This window comes from Sphaeramia orbicularis, chromosome 19 (genome assembly GCF_902148855.1).
Source record: "Sphaeramia orbicularis chromosome 19, fSphaOr1.1, whole genome shotgun sequence".
In the NCBI taxonomy this organism is placed as follows: domain Eukaryota; kingdom Metazoa; phylum Chordata; class Actinopteri; order Kurtiformes; family Apogonidae; genus Sphaeramia; species Sphaeramia orbicularis.
The window spans coordinates 48,833,168-48,856,786 of NC_043975.1; the positions used below are offsets into that span (position 1 = coordinate 48,833,168).

Genomic DNA, 23,619 nt, shown 5'->3' on the forward strand with positions numbered 1-23,619 from the left:
CATTATCCTGTCAGTCCTTGTCATGCTGTTTTTAGGATAGAGGAAATATAAGAGGGGGAAGCGGCCAGCTTTATCAACTCCCTCAACTGTTCAAAGGCTGAGGATGTAGATGATCTCAGCACTCATTTTTAAAAACTGCACAAAGATGCAATAATTTTACCTAAAACTCATTTAGTCAGTCTATCTTTTAAACAAAATGTTGTGTCTTCAGCATGGAAGCTGGCTGTAGTCACACCAGTTTACAAGTCGGATGATAAAACTGAAATGGCTAATTATCAGCCTGTGTTTTACAACTTAAATGATGATGTTTATTCTAAGTAGGAAAACAAGTACTTGAAGTCAAATGTGACCTTTTTCAGTAAAACCTCTGACACAGACGTTCAAACCAACTGTAGAGTTCCATTTACAGAAGGAGTCCCAGTGAAGCTCTGTAATTCAATGGTAATGATCCAAAATGAAGGATGTTGTTGTCCCAGTTTAATGGATGAACATTTAGAAACACTGAAAGACAAATGGTGAAAAAACACAGACTGATCCTTGTGTGTGTGTGTGTGTGTGTGTGTGTAATAAGTGAAGCAGTGATTGGTGTGAGCTCTGTCATGAACCTGATGATGTGTTGCAGATCAGCTCCAGCTGACTGACTCTGTGTGTTTGCATATGTGTCCGTCCTCTGTGCTCCAGCCGTTAAGAGGCCAGTGTTGATCAGTGTGTGTCCAGGCCTTTCACAGCCACTGACACACCAACAACACAATGATGATGTCCCTCATGTTCCTGCTGGCCACCCTGGTTGAGCCTGAATGTTTTGTGTTTTTGTGGTGATAATTTTCAAAGCAGTTTGTACCAGATTGATTGGATTTTAATGTTACAGCAGGATTACCAAATCACACTGACACTATAATTATACTTTTGTATCTTAAAACACCAAAGTTTATCCAGTTTTGAGGTTCATGAAGCAGAATTCCCATATGTCTATTTACTAATAATATTAAAGACCTTAAATTACTATGTACTACTCAGTTTCATTTTACCCTCGGAGCTCAGTAACCATGGCAACGGTCAGGCATCACTGCTGAACTGTGACAACAGACAGGTTTCAGGACCAAAGATGCAAAGATGAAAATAGTCACTCAAACTCAACGTTACATCATTAACATAAAATACTGATGTTTGATGAATATAAATATTAATCGCTGCAAAACAGTTTAATAATCAAACAGTTGTAGAAGTTTGTAAATCAGACCCATTAATGCAACATGTAGATGAAATCAGTATTAACATCAGAGGATTTTCACTCCTCATACTCAGTTTGTGGAACAGGTTGTGTTACTGATAGAGAACATTTGTTCACTGAATAAAAATACTCTGAGTAACATTAAATTTCACAAGACACTAAAATATTTTTCAACGGATAAATATGAGTAACATGTATGGATTAAATGTTGAGGTTAAATGTGGATTGTATCTGATAAAGAATGAACATCAGTCTGTGAGCAGACACTGAACCTTCAAATACCTGAAATATTAACAAACTACAAACATCTGAAACATATTTACCCACCATGTGGAACTACAATATATAGATAAAATCCTCAGTTGAATATTTAGTTTTTTTAAAACATTACTTAATAATAATAATAATAATGGATTAGATTTATATCGTACTTTTCTATGAACACATACTCAAAGTGCGTACAGTGGATCCCTTAATTGTCAAATGAATCTTTCTGAACCTGTACAGCATTGAACTGATTATGATGTAAAATCAACTCCCACATATTCCCAGTCAATACTCAAATAAAGTGATTGATCCATTGAGGTGATTGATGATTAGAGTTAATCCAGGTCCCTGTTGGAGTGAGTCCTGATTTCCATACAGTGACTTTGCATCAGCAGCACCATGCTCCAGTGCTCTGGGAGAGTTTATAGTCCTGACACTGGAACTGTGGATGACTGACAGCTGTCCTTCATCACAACACAACACACACAAATCCTCCTCATCAAAAGCATGACTTTGGTCTCCGTCCTCATCTGGAGTCTCCTCTGCTGCTGCTTCACAGGTAAAGTCCAGACAATCCAACTCCTCTCCTCTATGAACATCCATCCCTCTGAGATGAAGAAGACAAAACCATGACGCTGCTTTATGTTTGTGTCTCTGTATCCTCAGAGTCCAGAGGCCAGGTCACAGTGACTCAGCCTGGAGCAGTGAGCTCTGATCTGGGAGCCTCCGCCACCATCACATGTACCACCAGTCAGAACGTTTATGGCTCTAACTATTTAGCCTGGTACCAACAGAGAGATGGAGAAACTCCTAAACTTCTCATTTATCTTGCCACCACTCGAGCATCAGGGATTTCCAGTCGTTTTTCAGGCAGTGGATCAAACTCTCATTTCACTCTGACCATCAGTGATGTTCAGGCTGAAGATGCAGCAGTTTATTACTGTCAGAGTGATCACAATATCAACAGTCAGAGTTTGTTCACACAGTGAAAAACCGTCGTACAAAAACCTCCTTCAGCTGCAGAGGAACTGATCTGATCCACAGCTGCACTGAAACTAAAACACTAGATGGTAACAACACTATCCAATCCATAACTGGGATAAATCACAGTATTCAACACGTTATTACAATTTTTTTTGACAGTTTTAAACCATGTGCTGAGTGTCAAAAAACCTACATCAATAATTCAATTCTTCCATGATTATTAAACTTAATTTATTTGCATTTTTAAAATTTCTTTTTATTTGTCTTCATGGTCAGATTTTTTGACATAAAAAGTAAATATTTGCAGTATAACTATAGATGAAAATTATATTACTTTTTGCTGATGCAATGGTACTCATTATTTTAGATTTTAAAAATGTTTAAAGTATTTATACTTTCTTTTTTTTAAATATTATATATATTCTGAGAAAAATATTAAACATGATTGTTTAAGAATAATTATAAATGTTATGCTGGTACATCTGCTGGTCTGCTCCTGGCGCTAGCCCCAAATTCTATATAGGGAGGGTCCATTACTTGGCCTGACTGTTTTGTTTCGTCTGACGTCACAGGCTGTAGTTGGTAGTGGACCAGGGACATGCACATAGTTGGAGTGCCCTAACACTGTGTCCTGGGCTAAGACCTTCACCTGTTCAAAGGCCTCACAGCCCAGTAATCTAACCAGCACAGGAATCCTTGGTGAGTAGCCTCATTGTGGGGTCATTCATTCATTTATTCATTCATCCGATCACTGTAATATGCTCATGCATTCATTCATTTATTCCTTCATTCAGCCGATCACTACCTAAATTTCCATGTTTTCTTATTTGCAGAGAGCTGGCTCCCATGTCATTCAGCTGACACAGCATATTGTACTGCCTGTGTGCTCCACTCATTGTAAAATAAGGTGTCAGTGGTGTCTCCGGCTTGGTGTGCCCCCCCCCATGGTTGTAGCGTGTTCACGCTTTTGCCTACGTGGTGAGTATCCTGTGTGTCAGACGAATTGGAATAATCCATACAGCCTATCAGTCCATTAAATATTACTGTAAAAATCTATAGGAGCTGAGAACCTTGTGAGCTTCTTCTTCTTCTCCCCTTTTGAGTGAGCGCTTCATGCGCTTGGTGCGCATGGCATGTATCCATCCTCCTGACCATGACCACCAGCGTCGCACAATGGCATCCAAAGCAGGTATGATTAATTGATTATGAGTGAGGTTCTGTTGGGTAAAAGTTAACTCTTCACGTGTAGCTATCTTACATTTTACCGGTGTGAATGTGTAAGTGAGAGAGTCTGATCTTGATTTTAAACATGGATTGTAATTAATTAAAGGATTCTATTTCATCTACGCCAGTGAACAATAAATATTTAATTATTTTTGTAACTTCCGTCTCTGGTCCAGTAATTATACGACCCTGTGTTTGCCTTAAAGAGCAGGCTAAATTTAGGATTCTGTCCCTGGACCTATGGCTTAGGGTGGTGTTGTCAGCAACAATTATAACATCAAGTTGGGTTAGTGGGAAATCGGTGGACCCTAAAGGCGGCCATACACTGCGATTATTTCGATCGTTGCACGCAGCTCCATCTCAAACTGTGCGAATCAGTCGTACAGTCAGACTCACGATTCCTGTTCTCACACTGCACGGACCGACGCTCGTATGCGACCTGACTGCTCACACTGTAGGACCATACACCACAGGACGCACCACACGTTTGAGTGTTGTATCCGGAAATACAACGTTAAAATACCAAGGAATCCGTAAAAGTGCATAGACAATTGTGTATTGGCGTGAGTCACGAAATGGTAGTGCTAAACAAAAACCAACGAGCTGCTTTGGTAATATGTGCCATTATCTGCGGGGAATCAAAAAAGAAGAAAAGACAACGATGTGTTTGGTGCAGGCATTGGTTGGCTAGACGTGGACAGTACGGGCTGTCATCCTACAGCAGGAACTAGAGGTAAGCTGCAACAGCTAAACTGCACTAGGACAACAGCCAGCTACTGTTTGTACGCTACTGTACGCGTCTGTGTTCACGCATGCACAGTGTGAGAATTTGAGGCACATCGGTTCGTGGCACTGCTTTGACAGTACGATACACTTACGAGGAGCGAGCAGGATTTCAAACAGCTCCGTTTTCCTTGCGAACACACGATTGCTGGTCGTGAGGTGGTCGTGAGGTGCTAATCACTTCTCTTTACCCCATGTACACTGCACGAAGCACGACACACTATTAGAGGCACATCGGGCCCGATCCCAGAAATAGTCGCACGAGTGAGAAATCGTCTCTAAACTCGCACAGTGTAAGGCCGCCTTAACTCGTCTTGTCAACCCCTCGGCTGCCACAGATACACTAGAACTTTTCTATTGAAATGCTTAATGTATTGATGAATAGCATTAAAATATGTCTACATCTTAAATGAACACAGAGGATGTATGTTTAAATTGATTAATAAAATACTTTTTTCAGTACTATTCTGGGGGCCAGGCAGAAAACTGGTTGGCCAGGTGTGGTCTGTGGGCCACCAGTTGATTATCACTGATGAAGAGCAATTTGAGTCCCCGTTGGAGTCCTCGTTGCTCCATGGGCTGTGGAATTTCCTTCCTGAGGCCAGTAGTGAGAACAGCCCATGATGGGGGTGGGAGGGGTCTGTGATGGTGCCTCGAGCCCTGGTCAGACAGTGTTTCTCTGCACTGTCCTGGATGAGAGGAAACACAGTCCTGATGATTATTTCCACTGTCCTCACCAGCCTCTGCAGGGACTTCTATTAGAGCACAGGTGTCAAACATGCGGCCCGGGGGCCAAATTCGGCCCACCAAAGGCTCCAGTCCGGCCCCTGGGATGAATTTGTGAAATGCAAAAATTACACTGAAGATATTAACAATCGACTGTGTTCAAATCATTTTAGGTCATTTCTATCTAAACATAATGAGACCAGTAAAATACTATCAAAATAACCTGTAAATTATGAAAACTGCAAATTTGTCTCTTTGTTTTAGTGTAAAAAAAGTTAAATTACACTAAAATGTGTACATTTACAGACTAGCCTTTAACAAAAAATGTGAATATCTGAATGTCTTCAGAGAAGTATGTGTAATTTTAATAATTTTCTCCATGTTATTAAATGTTTTGTTTATTTGTAGATGCACTGTGATCTCTAAGTTGTGATTAACATGTATAAATGATAAACAGCGTAATAAAAGTAAATGCTAAAAGGCGTAATATTGTTAACTTTGCACTTGATTTACGAAAGAATTTTCAGGTTGTTCATATTTCTTCATGTTATGTTCCAGTACAATTCGAAGATGTAAACGTTTTCATTACGGAATTTTCTTTTTTCACTCAAAAGTTCTTATCCTATTATTTATATTATTTGACTGGTCCGGCCCACTTTATATCATATTAGGCTGAATGTGGCCCCTGAACTAAAATGAGTTTGACACCCCTGTATTAGAGGCACTGCAAGAAGCTGCCCAGACTGAGGTGCAGCTGGTCAGGATGCTCTCTGTAGTGCCCCTGTAGAAGGTGGTGAGTATGGGAGGGGCAGGTGTGTCCTTCTCATCCACTGCAGAAAGTGCATGTGCTGCTGAGCCCTCTGTACCAGGGCTCCGCTGTGCTGGGACCAGGTCAGAGAGTCCGTTATGTGCACCCCCAGGAACCTAGTGCTGCTGACTATCTCCACTACTGAGTTGTTAATGATGAGTGGTGTGTGTCTGGGCTGGTTCTGCCTGAAGGTGACCATGATCTCCTTTGTGTTTGTTTTATTTGAATGAAAAAGTATAGAAACATAGTTTTTCTCCTCACTGAGTTATTCCTGAGTTCAATAATATTCTGTGGGCTGGATAGAAAGCTCTGGGGGCCGGATGTGGCCCACAGGCTGTTAGTTGAGAATCACTGATGTACAGTAATCAGAGTACCTGTTGGAGTGAGTCCTGATTTCCATACAGTGACTTTGCATCAGCAGCACCATGCTCCAGTGCTCTGGGAGAGTTTATAGTCCTGACACTGGAACTGTGGATGACTGACAGCTGTCCTTCATCACAACACAACACACACAAATCCTCCTCATCAAAAGCATGACTTTGGTCTCCGTCCTCATCTGGACTCTCCTCTGCTGCTGCTTCACAGGTAAAGTCCAGACAATCCAACTCCTCTCCTCTATGAACATCTGTCCCTCTGAGATGAAGAAGACAAAACCATGACGCTGCTTTATGTTTGTGTCTCTGTATCCTCAGAGTCCAGAGGCCAGGTCACAGTGACTCAGCCTGGAGCAGTGAGCTCTGATCTGGGAGCCTCCACCACCATCACATGTACCACCAGTCAGGATGTTTATGGCTCTAACTATTTAGCCTGGTACCAACAGAGAGATGGAGAAACTCCTAAACTTCTCATTTATGATGCCACCACTCTACAATCTGGGATTTCCAGTCGTTTTTCAGGCAGTGGATCAAACTCTCATTTCACTCTGACCATCAGTGATGTTCAGGCTGAAGATGCAGCAGTTTATTACTGTCAGAGTGAACACTATATCAACAGCCTCTGGGTGTTCACACAGTGAAAAACCGTCGTACAAAAACCTCCTTCAGCTGCAGAGGAACTGATCTGATCCACAGCTGCACTGAAACTAAAACACTAGATGGTAACAACACTATCCAATCCATAACTGGGATAAATCACAATATTTAACACTTTAATGTCATTGTTTGGACAGAGTTTGAGCTCTACATCAAAAATCCTACATCAATGATTCAATCCTTCCATGATTTTTCAACTTTATCTCTTCAGCTGTTTTCACTTCTTTTCATTTGTCTTTATGGTCACGTTCTTCAATACATAAAGTAAATTTTTTAAGCCTTATTAACTCTTTCGGTGCCAGACAGTTAAGGGGCTAATAAGCCTTAAAGGTGCCACAGAATTTGGCCGTTTTTCAGTATTTCGCGTCGTTTTTATAATATTTGAAGAATCCTGCAGGAAACCGCTCAGTAACATCCGACCGATTGCTGATTAAATTCAAAATGCACCGGACGCAACCGATTCATTATTGATCGTAATTTGCATAATTTATAATAATAATAATAATCTTTATTTATATGGCACTTTTCATACATTAAAAACTGTAGCACAAAGTGCTTTACATATCAGTTTAAAAATCAGTACCGCCCCCCACCCACACCCACCCGCACACACACACACACACACACACACACACACACACACACACACATATACATGCAAACCCACAAGCTCACACATACTTAAGAAGACTGACTGAGCACGGGTAGACCAGAACAAAAATGTACAAGTAAAAGTAAAACATCAGTTTAGGAGGCGCTGTCTCAGGGAGCCATCCGCACCAGGAGGCAGCCGCCGACCCCGGCGACCAGGCACCAGCAACACAGCCCCACATCCCAACTAGTGGGAGAGGGCCAACTGGGACCCCCACCCACCAGAAAGGAGCGGACCCCAGTGAGAGAAGGCGCCACAGCCCCCGGAAACTACAGCCGCCTCCCGGCATGGAGGGCTCCCTCTGATGAAACACCGGAGAATAAGAAACATTAAAAAGATATAAAAATATTATTTGGTCGCGTGACTTCAAATTCCCGTCTGATTGGTCTCAAAAGGGGGACACAGAAAGAACGTCATCGAAATGTGAGAAAGAAATGGGGGTGGATGGTTTGTTTGTACACAAATAAAGCCGATTTAATCGGCCCATGGCACTGAAAGAGTTAAGATGAAAATTATATTCTATCACTTTATGCTGATGATATTCTACCCTTCATTCCAGATTACTAAATATATGTTTAAGGTATTCGTAATGTATTTTATGCAAATTTTGAGAAAAAGTATTGAACCATGATTGTTTAAGAATAAATTTTAATTATAGACTTTATGTTTTCTATTAAAATGCTTTAAATATTGACGAATAGAAAAAAAAATATTTATGTGTCAGTCTTCAGTGACTACAATAGACAACTTTACAAGTATTCATTATGTAACTGGAACAAATCCTATTCATTTGTCCAGTATTTACAGACTGGATAACAGGATCCTAACACCTCCAGAATCAGAACCAGTGTTTGATTTCAAATATAGGTGTTAGTGCATTATGACAGCATTACTGCTGATGAAACAATGAGACTTTACAAAAGCCTGAATTTGAAAATGTAGAGAACAAGACAGTTTCCTACTTTTCCAGCAGACTTTGCAGGACATTTGAACATGATTTCTTTGATTGTTTTCATTTATTTTTTACTTGTCTTTATGATTGAGTTATTCAGCACGACATGTAAATATTTCCAGTTTTATTACAAGTGGAAATTGTTCAATCACTTTATGCTGATGATATTCTACTCTTATTCCAGATTTGTAAAATATGCTTAAAAGACTTGAGCTTTTTTTGAACTAGGTACAGTACATTCTGAAAAAATACTGAAATATGATTTAGAAAAAAATATCGATGTTGTCTATTGAAATATTTAATTCATTGATGAACATAATGATTTAGTTTTTAATTAATCTGCAACAATCAAAATATGACATTTTACAAGGAGTCATTATGTAATTGAAAAAAATCATATTACTTTGTCCAGCATTTACAAAATAAGACCAATCCATCAATTCTGATTCATTTTTTTCCCCCCTTTATTGGACAAAATCAGCAAAAAACTGAATAAAACATGACATCATAATAAACACAAAAACCCCAGGTTTGATGTCCAGACGTTTATTTGTGGTCAAACACTGAACCAATATTGCAGCAGTGAGAGAAGCCTGAAAATGTTTGCTGTTCAAAGTGTTGAAATGACACAAAGCCAGAGAGTTGGAGAGACAGAGTGAGCTGATGAGCAGAGTCAGAGCAGTAGGTGATCCCCAGTGAGTGGGCTCAGTACTGGGAACACTGGTGTGTCCTCAGTGTGTGTGAGAGTGCAGACTGGGAGCCCTGGGTGGCCTCACAGGTCACAGAGTTCACCTTCCTCCACTGGTCTGCAGGGAGCCTCAGGGTGCTGCTCCAGCTGTAGTGGCCGTCCTTCTGCAGCACCGCGGGGCTCCTGCTCTCCTCCCAGCTGATGCTGCTGCCGCCGTTCACCTTCCAGGACAGACTCCAGTCTGAGGGGAAGCCCTTGTTGGCCAGGCACATGAACGTGGCCTTCCCCTGCTGCAGCTCCTCTGTGGAGGGGGGCAGCACCGTCAGGGTGGGACGGACATCACCTAGGAGACACCAATCAGCTTAGAGGACAGGGACCACACAGCTGTCAATCACACATCCCATACTTGGACACAGTGACTATGTGAGAGGGGATTTTCTCCTTGAAGAACTTGGTGTCAGATGGTTTTTCTGCTCCACCAGTCACTCACTCACACATGGTTTCACTTCCTGGAAACAAACTCAACTTGGAAATCAGCACAAACAGTCCTCATATGAGCTGAAATACAGCAAAGTGCACTGAAAGAACATGTTCAACCAAGTCTGTGCTGTGTTCTTTCAACTGTTTGAGAAAGTCACCAATGAAATCAGAATAATCTGTGTTGTCATTAACATTCATTCAAACCTATTTATATTGAAACCAACATAAAGACAACAGTGATTCAGTTCTTTTATCACTGACACAACCTGATGATAAACTGTTAAATATAAAACCAAATAACCTCTGAAAATTAATACAGGTTTAGTCTTGGACAAAATCTGAGCTGAGTTGTAAAAATCTCATATTTGTCCAATTTGTTCATGAGAAATATGACGTTAAAAACAGATCAAACTCAAGGCGATAGGAAACGTCTGTATTAGAAACAAAGACAGACTGTATATGATGGAAAATGTCTAATATTCATGGTTCTGTTCAATGCTGTGAACATATTTACTGTCAAACAAAAACAGACACATGACAGAGTTAAGAACAAACAGTGACATAAATAACTGACGACAATCACACCTTCATGTCGATTTCAGTTATCACTGTGTAAATCACTATAAATGATTCCAACATAAACTACAAACTGTAACTGACACAATGAGAAGATATTGAGACATTTTTCAATTGTGCATCTGTTTGTAGATTTAGTTGAGTTTTTTTTAATGTCACTGATATGATAAACTAATATGTTTATGGTGGAACATGACAATGAACTGATGTAAAACTTGGACTAAAGTCTGAACTCTTCTCATTTACATCAGTTTAAACATCAGTGAGACATAGATATGGAAAGAAATGTTTAGGAAAGCTGCACTGAGGACGACAACACAGAATAAAATACAACCTGAAAAGTTTTACATATGAAAAAAAACACCTTTTATCCATTTATCCTTTAATCCAAACTATCAATTATGTTACTGTTTTTACACCAACAACTACAGTAATGAGTCATTTCACATATTTCTACGTTACCAAACAACTACTGTTCACTAACATTGAAAAATCTTGCACAGTCATTTAAAGAAAAGGTTAAAATTGTATCTGTGAAAGTAAATATTGTTGAGAAATGAATGAAATTTGTTGAATTTTGCACTTACTTCCAACCTCCAGTCTGGTTCCTCCACCGAACGTCCACCACAGTGATACAAAGTGGTTAAGTCGTCGTACAAAAACCTCTGAGTGTAAAGACACGGCTCTGTGACTCTGAAAACAACAAACTCAACAAAGTCAGTGTGAATCTGTAAAACACAGCAGCATCAGGACAAAATGAATCACAACACAAACACAAGAATCAATACAAATATAGATTTAGTTCCACATTTATTCCATTTGTAAATGTATGTGAACCTAGAAAAGCACTCAGAGAGCACCTCTGCCAAGGAAGAACATCCCCTGAACACCACCAAAATTTAATAATCATTTGTTTCTTGTGCCAATATCAACTTTTCCTGAAAACTTCATCAAAATCCATCCATAACTTTTTGAGGTATCTTGCTCACAGTCAGACAAACAAACAAACACTGATGAAAACATAACCTCCGCCATCCGTCGCAGAGGTAATTAAGTGTGAATTGAACTGTGCAGATTAAAAAAGAACTAAACCGACATTTACACAAGAAACATTCAGAGACAAAAAACACTATTCTTATCCCTGACACATTCCTAATCAATCCAGTGTAAATGTATTGATCCATGTACAGTAATCAGAGTACCTGTTGGAGTGAGTCCTGATTTCCATACAGTGACTTTGCATCAGCAGCACCATGCTCCAGTGCTCTGGGAGAGTTTATAGTCCTGACACTGGAACTGTGGATGACTGACAGCTGTCCTTCATCACAACACAACACACACAAATCCTCCTCATCAAAAGCATGACTTTGGTCTCCGTCCTCATCTGGACTCTCCTCTGCTGCTGCTTCACAGGTAAAGTCCAGACAATCCAACTCCTCTCCTCTATGAACAGCCGTCCCTCTGAGATGAAGAAGACAAAACCATGACGCTGCTTTATGTTTGTGTCTCTGTATCCTCAGAGTCCAGAGGCCAGGTCACAGTGACTCAGCCTGGAGCAGTGGGTTCTGATCTGGGAGCCTCCACCACCATCACATGTACCACCAGTCAGGATGTTTATGTTTCGGGCAGTGCCCATTGTTTACACTGGTACCAACAGAGAGCTGGAGAAACTCCTAAAGCTCTCATTTATCATGCCACCAGACGACAATCAGGGATTTCCAGTCGTTTTTCAGGCAGTGGATCAAACTCTCATTTCACTCTGACCATCAGTGATGTTCAGGCTGAAGATGCAGCAGTTTATTACTGTCACAGTTTTCACTATATCAACAGTCAGAATGTGTTCACACAGTGAAAAACCATCGTACAAAAACCTCCTTCACACTAAACAGAAACTGAACTGACGGCTGCAGCTGGAAGATACTGCACAGACTCACACAGTTCAATGAACACAGACAAGTTTAATTATTTACAACACAATAAAAAAATATTTTTTATGATACACTACATCATTACACAGATATGTGTGTTCTTCCAAAGTATAAGTTTAAATAAATGTGTTTATAATTTACCAACCTTTTGTTCTATCTCTTTTTAAGCTGACATTCTCCTTTTTTCTTAAATCTCAGGTCCATTTGTTGATATAAAAATGTGTTAATATTGTAATTAACGAAATTGACTGTTTTAGATTTACAGTAAAAACATCCAAAGCTAATTGAAAAAAGGCAAAAACATCCACAGGAATATTTACAAAATCACCCTTTGAACAAAATGACAAAATTCATCACCAAAGACTTTTTAACCATCCCATAATGACTCGACCTCTCATCTCAATAGAAAAGATTCAAGATTCAAGACCTTTGATTTTCCCTGGGAGGAAATTGTTTCTGTCGCAGTACTAATTAAAACAACAACAATAACAATGAGGGACAGAGGAAGACACTCACATAAAAATAGTTGGTGAAATAAAAACAGGTGCTTTAATCCAATGTAAACTAATGCTAATGCTACCTGTGCTGTACACAGTTATTATACAGATGACTGAGGGGATGAAGGAGAATGTGTATCTGTTTGTTTTGGCTGAAGTTTGTCTGAGTCAGGAACTGAAATTCAGAGTGCAGAGGGTGAGCGCTGTCAGACATCATGGATTTGTCCTTCTTTGACACCTGGTTATTGGACAGTTTGAATGACAGATTTTTGCTGAGGACCAATGATTTTACTCCTGATGTGTTTTTTCCTGGTTAATGACTTTTTTATTTATTTATTTCTGACTGATAGATGCAAACCAGCAAATGAGAGAAAATGTAAGAATAGTTTCAATAAAAGATCTATAAACCATAGTCATCAGAGGTCTGTCCACCTGGAACTGAACTGGTTTCCTCAGGTCAAACAGACGCTGTTGACTTCTGTTCACCAACATGTCAGTGTTATTGTTGAATGACAGTTTGTCATCAGTTATGGTCCTCAAATACTTATAGGACTCTATAATTTCAACAGCCTCGTCATTGATTTTGGTGTTTACAGGTTCACGGGGTGAGGTCGGAAATCACTGCACATGTTGTTGGTTTTAGTGACATTTAAAGGTGGGGTCTGAGATCTGAGAAAAACAGTTCGAGCAGCTACGTTTTGAAAATAGTCAAATCAAAAGTCCAAACCCCTTTCTTCAGACGTCCCTCTGAAGCCACACCTCCAGAGTAATGACATGTGCAGTGCTTGTTCCCGAGTGTTCATGAGCGCTGCACGACAACAATTTGCCACCTGAGGCTCCGGGCCCGTACGGCCCTGGCTCAGGCTCTGACCCCGCGTCAAGCTCCGGCTCACAGATCCATGCATACCTCATTCAGTCTCCTCCAACACCCCCGCTCTCACAAAATCAGGGGGGGGAGGACATATGGCAGTTGAGTTTGATCAACATATCACTGTTTAATCATTTCGAGTGGGTGCTCAAAATGATTGGATGGTGTTTTTTTCAGTCCTGTCCGTTCCAAAGGTGACTAATTTTTTTATTTTTGTGTTAGAGCTTTTAATTAATTAGATGTAATCAGGGTGTGAAGGGGATTTTAAGCAATATAGGAAAAAATGCTCCAGGAAAACACCTCGGACCCCACCTTTAACTGTAAAAAGGCTTCAGTGCACCAGTTTAAAAAAAAACATTTAAAACAGAACCATGGGAAATTTAAGTGTCAGTGAAAAGAAATTACAGTCATTATTACTGTCATATATTTTGTCATATATTCATTTTTCTTGCATGTCTTTTAAATGACAGGATGTGTTTTACAACTTAAATTATGATGTTTATTTGAAGAAAATTCACTGTCTTTCAAAAGAAAAATGAGAACTTTTTTCAGTACAAACCTCTGACACAGACGTTCAAACCAACTGTAGAGTTCCATTTACAGAAGGAGTCCCAGTGAAGCTCTGTAATTCAATGGTAATGATCCAAAATGAAGGATGTTGTTGTCCCAGTTTAATGGATGAACATTTAGAAACACTGAAAGACAAATGGTGAAAAACCACAGACTGATCCTTGTGTGTGTGTGTGTGTGTGTGTGTGTGTGTGTGTGTGTGTAATAAGTGAAGCAGTGATTGGTGTGAGCTCTGTCATGAACCTGATGATGTGTTGCAGATCAGCTCCAGCTGACTGACTCTGTGTGTTTGCATATGTGTCCGTCCTCTGTGCTCCAGCCGTTAAGAGGCCAGTGTTGATCAGTGTGTGTCCAGGCCTTTCACAGCCACTGACACACCAACAACACAATGATGATGTCCCTCATGTTCCTGCTGGCCACCCTGGGGCTCCTTGTTCAGGGTGAGACTCTCTTGTGCTTCAGGATGCCACCAGCTTCACCACAATGATGTTCTGCTGGGATGGACAAACACTGGAAACGTCCACCTTCTTCCATCTGTCCTCTGTCTTCAACAAATGACACTCTTCTGTTTCATGTTCAGCATCTTTACACGAATGGATGTGTGTCTGAAACTGCTTTTGTCTTTGTGTTTTTCAGGTTCATCAGGAGATATTATCCTGACTCAGACTCCCAAAGCTCAGTCTGTTGTTCCAGGAAACACTGTTTCCATCAGATGTAAATCCAGTACAGGCATTAGTACATATCTGCACTGGTACCTTCAAAAAGAAGCAGAATCTCCAAAGCTTCTTATTTATCTATCTACAAGTCTTCAGTCTGGTATTTCCAGTCGTTTCAGTGGAAGTGGATCTGGAACTGATTTCACTCTGACCATCACTGATGTTCAGGCTGAAGATGCAGGAGTTTATTACTGTCAGCAGCGTAGCAGCTTCCCATTCACACAGTGAAAAACCGTCGTACAAAAACCTCCTTCAGACTGAACACAAACTGAACTGACTGATACAGTTCAATGAACACAGTCTGTACAACGACAGATCAGACTATTTATATGGTTTTGTGCTCACATTCAACTCACACTAACACCAAGATTTCAAACACATGTTTCTTCATATTGTTAAGAAATCAGTTTGTTTGCAGATGACATCCTCTTATACATTATAATTCCATATTCTCCTGTGGTTTGAATAAAGTTACCAGTAATAGAACAGTTTTAGGAATCTGTTATAAACCAGTAGGTCTTTCACCAAACTCATGTTTACATTTTAACTCCATTAATGGCAAGAAAATTAAAAAGTTCACTTCAGACATTCAAGAACAAATATATTTATACAATCCCATCCTTCAATCTCACTATGAAAAACTACATGTAAATTTGGTCCTAAAAATCTTTGAAAATGCTGCTTCTTTTTAGTAACAAAGATTTTCTAACACTAAACTAAATGTTTTCATTGTTTGTGACAGGTGTCAGCTTAGTTTTTGGAGCAAAATAATTAGCTTTATGCTGATGATGTTTAATTATTTCTTACACAAAAGCAATGTACTTTCAATTAATCTGTAATGAAACTCATAAGTCAAAGACATTAGATCAGTGGTTCTTAACCTTGTTGGAGGTACTGAACCCCACCAGTTTCATATGCGCATTCACCGAACCCTTCTTTATTAAAAAATAAAATATGATTTTTTTCAAATTCAAGACACAGGTATATATTTTACTGGTGCACAAAATGAACTGTGCATTAACATCACTGTGTTTTAAAGAACAAAACCAATACAGTGCATGAACTCACAACAAATTACATACCTTTTCACAAAGACACGACCTTTTTTAATACTACCACACTGAAATGGTTTTAATTTTTAACCTTATGTATTCCAATAAAGAACTTTTTGTATTTATGCTATTTATCATTTTTAACATTTTAACTCACACCCATCACCTAATTTCCATCAGGCTACAATAATAATGAATATTTACTGCAAATCACTGTGACTGATGGCTTTAGCGTAAAACGATTTCTCTATCCGTGACGGCACGTCGGTCATCGCATGATTGTAACTGACCAGTGCGGTGACTGAAAAATGTAAACAAACGCTACACATGGCTGCCTCCGTGGTTAACAGGAAGTAGCAAAAGTCATAACAACGATGTGGAAAATACTCAAATAATTCATCGTCAGACGAGTGGAAGAGATTATAAACACTTCCGGATTGTGTTGTAGTGCTATAAGCAACAACAATACACCGCGTATATTGGATGTCAATCAGAGAAAGAGTCTCTGAAGCCGTTTGTTTACATACACGGACCTAGCCCGACACACACACCCGACTAATGAGTCAAGTGTGTGTCTTGACCTCTGCCGAACCCCTGAGACTGACTCACCGAACCCCTAGGGTTCGATCGAACCCAGGTTAAGAACCACTGCATTAGATGGAGTTTATCATTTACTGACTGAATTTGGTGCCTGTAACACTGCAACTCTATCATGATAATTAATGCATCTTAACTGAAGATACGGAAACTCTTCAAAAAAGTTATAAAACTGCATCACATTGAACAGTTAAACTTTTTGTTCTTCTGATAGATGTAGATATTATTAATATTATATAATATATACTGTAAATACAGACTGTGGGTTGGATCAAATGGAATTCCTCTTTTCTACATGTGTTCATTGTTCAGCCTGAAGGTTTTCTGTTTTTGTGGTGATAATTTTCAAAGCAGTTTGTACCAGATTGATTGGATTTTAATGTTACAGCAGGATTATCAAATCACACTGACGCTATAATTATACTTATGTATCTTAAAACACCAAAGTTTATCCAGTTTTGAGGTTCATGAAGCAGAATTCACATATGTCTGTTTACTAATAATATTAAAGACTTTAAATTACTATGTACTACTCAGTTTCACTCGTAGCTCAGTAACCATGGCAACGGTCAAGCATCACTGCTGAACCCTGACAACAGACAGGTTTCAGGACCAAAGATACAAAGATGAAAATAGTCACTCAGACTCAACATTCCATCATTAACATAAGATACTGATGTTTTATGAATATAAATATTACTCGCTGCAAAACAGTTTAATAATCCAACAGTTGTAGAAGTTTGTAAATCAGACCCATTAATGCAACATGTAGATGAAATCAGTATTAACATCAGAGGATTTTCACTCCTCATACTCAGTTTGTGGAACAGGTTGTGTTACTGATAGAGAACATTTGTTCACTGAATGAAAATACTCTGAGAAACATTAAATTTCACAAGACACAAAAGTATTTGCCAACAAATAAATATGAGTAACATGTACAGACTAAATGTTGAGGTTAAATGTTGATTGTATCTGATGAAGAATGAACATCAGTCTGTGAGCAGACACTGAACCTTCAAATACCTGAAATATTAACAAACTACAAACATCTGAAACATATTTACCCACCATGTGGAATTACAACAAAAGAATTTCCTCAATTGAATATTTAGTTTTTTAAAACATTAATTAATAATGACATTAATAATGGATTAGATTTATATCGTTCTTTTCTATGAACACATACTCAAAGTGCGTACAGTGGATCCCTTAATTGTCAAATGAATCTTTCTGAACCTGTACAGCGTTGAACTGATTATGATGTCAAATCAACTCCCACATATTCCCAATCAATACTTAAATAAAGTGATTGATCCATTGAGGTGATGGATGATTAGAGTTAATCCAGGTCCCTGTTGGAGTGAGTCCTGATTTCCATACAGTGACTTTGCATCAGCAGCACCATGCTCCAGTGCTCTGGGAGAGTTTATAGTCCTGACACTGGAACTGTGGATGACTGACAGCTGTCCTTCATCACAACACAACACACACAAATCCTCCTCATCAAAAGCATGACTTTGGTCTCCGTCCTCATCTGGACTCTCCTCTGCTGCTGCTTCACAGGTAAAGTCCAGACAATCCAACTCCTCTCCTCTATGAACATCCGTCCCTCTGAGATGAAGAAGACAAAACCATGACACTGCTTTATGTTTGTGTCTCTGTATCCTCAGAGTCCAGAGGCCAGGTCACAGTGACTCAGCCTGGAGCAGTGAGCTCTGATCTGGGAGCCTCCGCCACCATCACATGTACCACCAGTCAGAACGTTTATACTTGGGGTAGTAACCATGGTTTAGCCTGGTACCAACAGAGAGATGGAGAAACTCCTAAACTTCTCATTTACTATGCCACCAGTCGACAATCAGGGATTTCCAGTCGTTTTTCAGGCAGTGGATCAAACTCTCATTTCACTCTGACCATCAGTGATGTTCAGGCTGAAGACGCAGCAGTTTATTACTGTCAGAGTTTTCATGTTATCAACAGTCAGTATGTGATCACACAGTGAAAAGCCGTCGTACAAAAACCTCCTTCAGCTGCAGAGGAACTGATCTGATTCAGTTCAATGAACACAGTGTATGAACAAGCACTAATACACACAATAGTTCACATGATAAAATACTGTTGAAACATCTGCACAGTTTTGACACTTTGACATTTACTGTCCTCTAACACAGAATTATACGACTGTTCATAAATAAATACACTTGGTCACTTGAAAGTTACAGTCTTGGACAAAAATCTTGTCACATGTACCCATTATATTTGTAACAAGTAATAACTTGACTGCTAATTGACTAATTGGAGTCAGTAAGAACTTATAATGGTGCTAAACATCTGCACTTTATTTATATTCAACCAAAATGAAATTTCAAAGATTTCATAAATGTTTATTGTTTGATAATGATGAACAAATCATTTTGTAGAAAGACAAAAGTTTTGTCACAAATTTTAATCAATCAAAATGTTACTTCATCAGGAGACCTGGAGTTCAAGCTCTCGATGATCAACACTTTGACCTCTGGGCCGATCTTGGGCATGTTGTCAGAAGAGTTATTGCACTTGAACTGTGGATCTTTAATAAGCTGTAAATATTTAAAACACTTTTTGAAATTTCAGTTTTCTGACATGTAAATATCTCTAGTTCTTTGGAATTATTTTGAGTCATATCTGATTTTTATTACTTAATCAGCAGTGGAGTTATTAGATATTTTCCATATTGTGTATTTATGTGACAAGGCTTTTGTCCAGGACTGTAATCATGTTGTTCTTTTTACTTCAGCCAAGGCTCAGTGAACAGGATGTTGTATTTGTTCAGACTATGAAGCCCTTTGAGGTCACTTTGCAGTGCAGCTGAACAGTTTCTTCACCTGGTTCAATGACCACAGCACACCAACCATGTGGACCTGTTGACCTCCTAGTCCCCCCTCCACACCCTCAGTGTTGATGAACAGAGTGTGAATCCACCACATTCCCAATCCCCCAGAAGAACTACTGTGAAGGATCTGAAGGACTACAGACCAGTGGCCCTAACATCTGTATTGTGTAGACTAGTGGCATTGTCCCCGTGGTGCCATTATACGATAGTATGATAAGTAGAACTTGTGTGCCACCACTATCCATTTGTAAACTACCATTCAATCATGTATGGTACAGGTAATAATTTGAGCCAACATGTGAGTCATGAAGGGAAGAGCATGTATTTGTTTGGCCTGTCAAGCACGATTAAATTCATCCAGCGGTAGTGAACTGCAGCCTTCACATTGGAGCATCATCTGCTAGCAGTAGAAATTTCTTGAACAGCAGTAAAACCACTTTCAAAAATGGAGTATGGCAGCAGGGATGAAGAATTCAAAGTAGAGAGAGGCTAAAATTGCCCAGCATACCTCACAACATTTGAATATGGACATAAAATTATGCCTGGTAGATAGTCAGGTAATGTTTCTATTCAGTTGGTGAGTTTGGTGGCGATTGGGCCTGTGAAGGGTGAGGAAAACCTGTACAAACGCCCTCCTGTGATGGAACATCGATCAATTGGACACACAACATGCATTATATAGTAGGATGAATGCAGAGGTCTATGACCATCTGTCAAACATACTGTCACACAAACCAAATCCATGTCAGTTTGCCTTTGCCTGTGGACGAGGAGGATATTCCACTGGTGACATGAAGGCTGCTGTCCATGGTGCTGAAAGCTGGAGCGCCTTTTGGGTGGTTTGGCCCCAAGACTATGACACACTGAAGACATTGACCATGTATCTGCTCACCATGTTTGGATCCACATACACCTGTGAAGCTTCATTCTCAAAAATGCATGAAAGGAACCGACTGTGGAACCAGTCTGTGCAGGACTGACTGCACATGAGCCAAACAGCTGTGAAGACTGATGATAAAAAAAAAAAAAGTATTAGAGGGGAAATGTAACTTCTTCCACTAATCAAACGTGAGTATGTCAGTATGGTTTTCTTGGTTTTGCTTTTCTTTGCATTCATTTATTGAACCACAGGCTGTTTTAATTTGATGATGTATTCACATCTGTCTCTTGTATTTTCCATTCATATAAATTCGCTGATGTACAAGGTTAGCACTTCCCATGCTCTTCTCTGTTATATTAATGGTTGTGACTGAGATGCCACAACTGGGCTGTTGAATGGGGAAACACGCCCAAGAAGGGAAAGAAGGACAATAGATAAAATGACCAAGTGGAAATATAAAAGAAATGTGAAATGAGAACAACAACTTTATCATCATGTTTGATTGAAGGCATGCGACCGTACAAGTTTTTTTTTAGAGGGCATTTGTTTTATTTGACTAAAAAATTTAGAAACAGTTTTTCGTCTTGACTGAGTTATTCCTGAGTTCAGTCATATTCTGTGGGTTGGACAGAAAGCTCTGGGGGCCAGATGTGGCCCACAGGCTGTTAGTTGAGAATCACTGATGTACAGTAATCAGAGTACCTGTTGGAGTGAGTCCTGATTTCCATACAGTGACTTTGCATCAGCAGCACCATGCTCCAGTGCTCTGGGAGAGTTTATAGTCCTGACACTGGAACTGTGGATGACTGACAGCTGTCCTTCATCACAACACAACACACACAAATCCTCCTCATCAAAAGCATGACTTTGGTCTCCGTCCTCATCTGGACTCTCCTCTGCTGCTGCTTCACAGGTAAAGTCCAGACAATCCAACTCCTCTCCTCTATGAACATCCGTCCCTCTGAGATGAAGAAGACAAAACCATGACGCTGCTTTATGTTTGTGTCTCTGTATCCTCAGAGTCCAGAGGCCAGGTCACAGTGACTCAGCCTGGAGCAGTGAGCTCTGATCTGGGAGCCTCCACCACCATCACATGTACCACCAGTCAGAATGTTTATGGCTCTAACTATTTAGCCTGGTACCAACAGAGAGCTGGAGAAACTCCGAAACTTCTCATTTACTATGCCACCAGATGACAATCAGGGATTTCCAGTCGTTTTTCAGGCAGTGGATCAAACTCTCATTTCACTCTGACCATCAGTGATGTTCAGGCTGAAGATGCAGCAGTTTATTACTGTCAGAGTGAACACAATATCAACAGCCTGTGGGTGTTCACACAGTGAAAAACCGTCGTACAAAAACCTCCTTCAGCTGCAGAGGAACTGATCTGATCCACAGCTGCACTGAAGCTAAAACACTAGATGTAACAACACTATCCAATCCATAACTGGGATAAATCACACTATTCAACACTTTATTATCATTGTTTTTACACAGTTTTCAATCATGAGCTGAGCATCAAAACAACCTGTTAATAATTTTTTAACCCCTCCATGATTATTGAATTTCATTTCTTTGATGGTTTTCACTTGTTTTCATTTGTCTTTATGTTCAAGTTCTTTCACAAAACTAATAAATATCGTCAGTGTTTTAACGATGAAAAATCTGTCACATTATGCAGGTCATATTCTGTTACGATGTGTGTTTGTGAGCTTTGGTTTTTCATAGTTTGTTTAAGAACTGTACATAATTCTGTGTGCTGGGTCACACATTTTTTATTTGGACGTGTGATTGTAGGTTCAATCAAATGGGAGTGGTAGGAATTCAAGACTGGGCCAGTATAATTCAGATGGACTAATTAGGCTGGTTTTTCAAAATGTTTCTGTAATCTGTGAGTTGCACACCTAAAATAGTGTGACCCCTTTTTGTGTGTTTTTTTAAATCTACACTTTTATTTTATTACTTTCTTTTTATTAATGTTTCCATTTTGCTGCAAAGTGTAATGCTTAACCTTGTCCAGTGATGGTGCTGTGAACTGTCATGGCACTGGCAGTGTGGATAACAGGGGTTTACAATAGGAGTTATGAGGTAGGAACTATTCTTCTACTCCAGTTTCCTCTGGGGTACTATAGTGATGCACTGCCCCTCGTCCTCAGATGCATTCTGGGAAGAAGAACAGTGAGTGAAGTTTCCTCATTGCTCTGTTTGTTCTGTGTCATTTGGATCTGGTCCACATCAGGACCAAACAGTCATTGTTATTGTGGCTCTCAGCGCTCTGGGACCGGTAACATGAGCACTGGGCCGTTAGCAGAAGTCAAACCACATCTAAGCAGATCAGGATCCACATTCATGTCTTTTTATGTGTGGATCTCTTTCCAAACCTCTGGCCACAATTTTTTTTCTTTTTTGTTCAAAGTTTCACAATATACTTAGTCAGTAATAGTAAAAATGTGATGAGTGGTAATACCATACATGCATTTCATTCAAGCACACGGGTAATTGATAATGACACACTTAATGTTTTCTATTGAAATATTTAATTTATTGATGAAAAGAATTAAAATATTTATGTATAAACCTTCAATGACCACAATAGAACACTTTATAACAAGGTGTCATTATTTAATTGGATCAAATCCTATTTACATTGTCCAGCAGTATAAAAAAAATGATCTGTCAACTGTATTTAATTTGACTCTTTATTGGACAAAATCAGCACAAAGTGTCATGTCGGCTTCCAGACTGTGTCTGGATTTGTCTGTCTTTTCTTTTTTGTCTGTCATTTCCTGTTTTATTTTGTTAAGTTTCCCTCATGTGTCATGTCTGGTGTCTTTACTTCCTTTCCCTGATTGTGTCCACCTGTGTCCAATTGTCTTCCCGTGTATTTAAACCCTGTGTCTTCCCCTGTTTTTTTGCCAGTTTGTGTTCTACAACTTGTTGTGCTCACTCACCAGTGTTTTTGGATCCTGTTCATTTGTCTGCCTGTTTTCGACCCGTTTTCGTCCCTCGACCACCGAATCTGCCTGTTCCTTTCCTGCCTGCTCGTCTATGACCTGGTTCGTGTACCCGACTCTGTCTCTGCCTTCTCCCCTTGATACCTCAGCCTCCACCGGTTACCTGTGCTTCGACCATTTGCCTGGATTACTGACCGTGAGTACTGCCTGTCCCCCATGTACCGTTGACGTATTGTCTGCTCCCCTGTGTATGACCTGGCCTGTTTTTTGACCTCCCTCT

The 23,619-nt window shown here is 39.7% G+C and overlaps 1 pseudogene and 5 gene segments (V, D, J or C); 5 read left to right on the plus strand and 1 right to left on the minus strand.

The window, feature by feature from the left end:
- The first annotated feature begins 2,005 nt into the window (after nucleotides 1–2,005).
- On the plus strand, nucleotides 2,006–2,487 carry LOC115439472 (Ig kappa chain V region 3381-like). The segment is given in 2 exon segments: nucleotides 2,006–2,057; nucleotides 2,165–2,487. Coding segments are annotated over 2 exon segments (375 nt in total).
- A 4,069-nt stretch (nucleotides 2,488–6,556) lies between these two features.
- Nucleotides 6,557–7,144, plus strand: LOC115439579 (Ig kappa chain V region 3381-like). The segment is given in 2 exon segments: nucleotides 6,557–6,608; nucleotides 6,716–7,144. Coding segments are annotated over 2 exon segments (375 nt in total).
- Nucleotides 7,145–9,188: 2,044 nt separating this feature from the next.
- On the minus strand, nucleotides 9,189–11,625 carry LOC115439473 (Ig kappa-b4 chain C region-like; the record flags this gene model as incomplete). The annotated part of the segment is given in 3 exon segments: nucleotides 9,189–9,689; nucleotides 10,990–11,095; nucleotides 11,605–11,625. Coding segments are annotated over 3 exon segments (453 nt in total), but the record flags the coding sequence as incomplete, so codon positions are not given.
- A 2,923-nt stretch (nucleotides 11,626–14,548) lies between these two features.
- Nucleotides 14,549–15,209, plus strand: LOC115439588 (Ig kappa chain V region 3381-like). The segment is given in 2 exon segments: nucleotides 14,549–14,705; nucleotides 14,902–15,209. Coding segments are annotated over 2 exon segments (360 nt in total).
- A 2,935-nt stretch (nucleotides 15,210–18,144) lies between these two features.
- On the plus strand, nucleotides 18,145–18,635 carry LOC115439474 (Ig kappa chain V region 3381-like). The segment is given in 2 exon segments: nucleotides 18,145–18,196; nucleotides 18,304–18,635. Coding segments are annotated over 2 exon segments (384 nt in total).
- A 2,611-nt stretch (nucleotides 18,636–21,246) lies between these two features.
- Nucleotides 21,247–21,728, plus strand: LOC115439578 (Ig kappa chain V region 3381-like; annotated as a pseudogene).
- The last annotated feature ends 1,891 nt before the right edge of the window (nucleotides 21,729–23,619 follow it).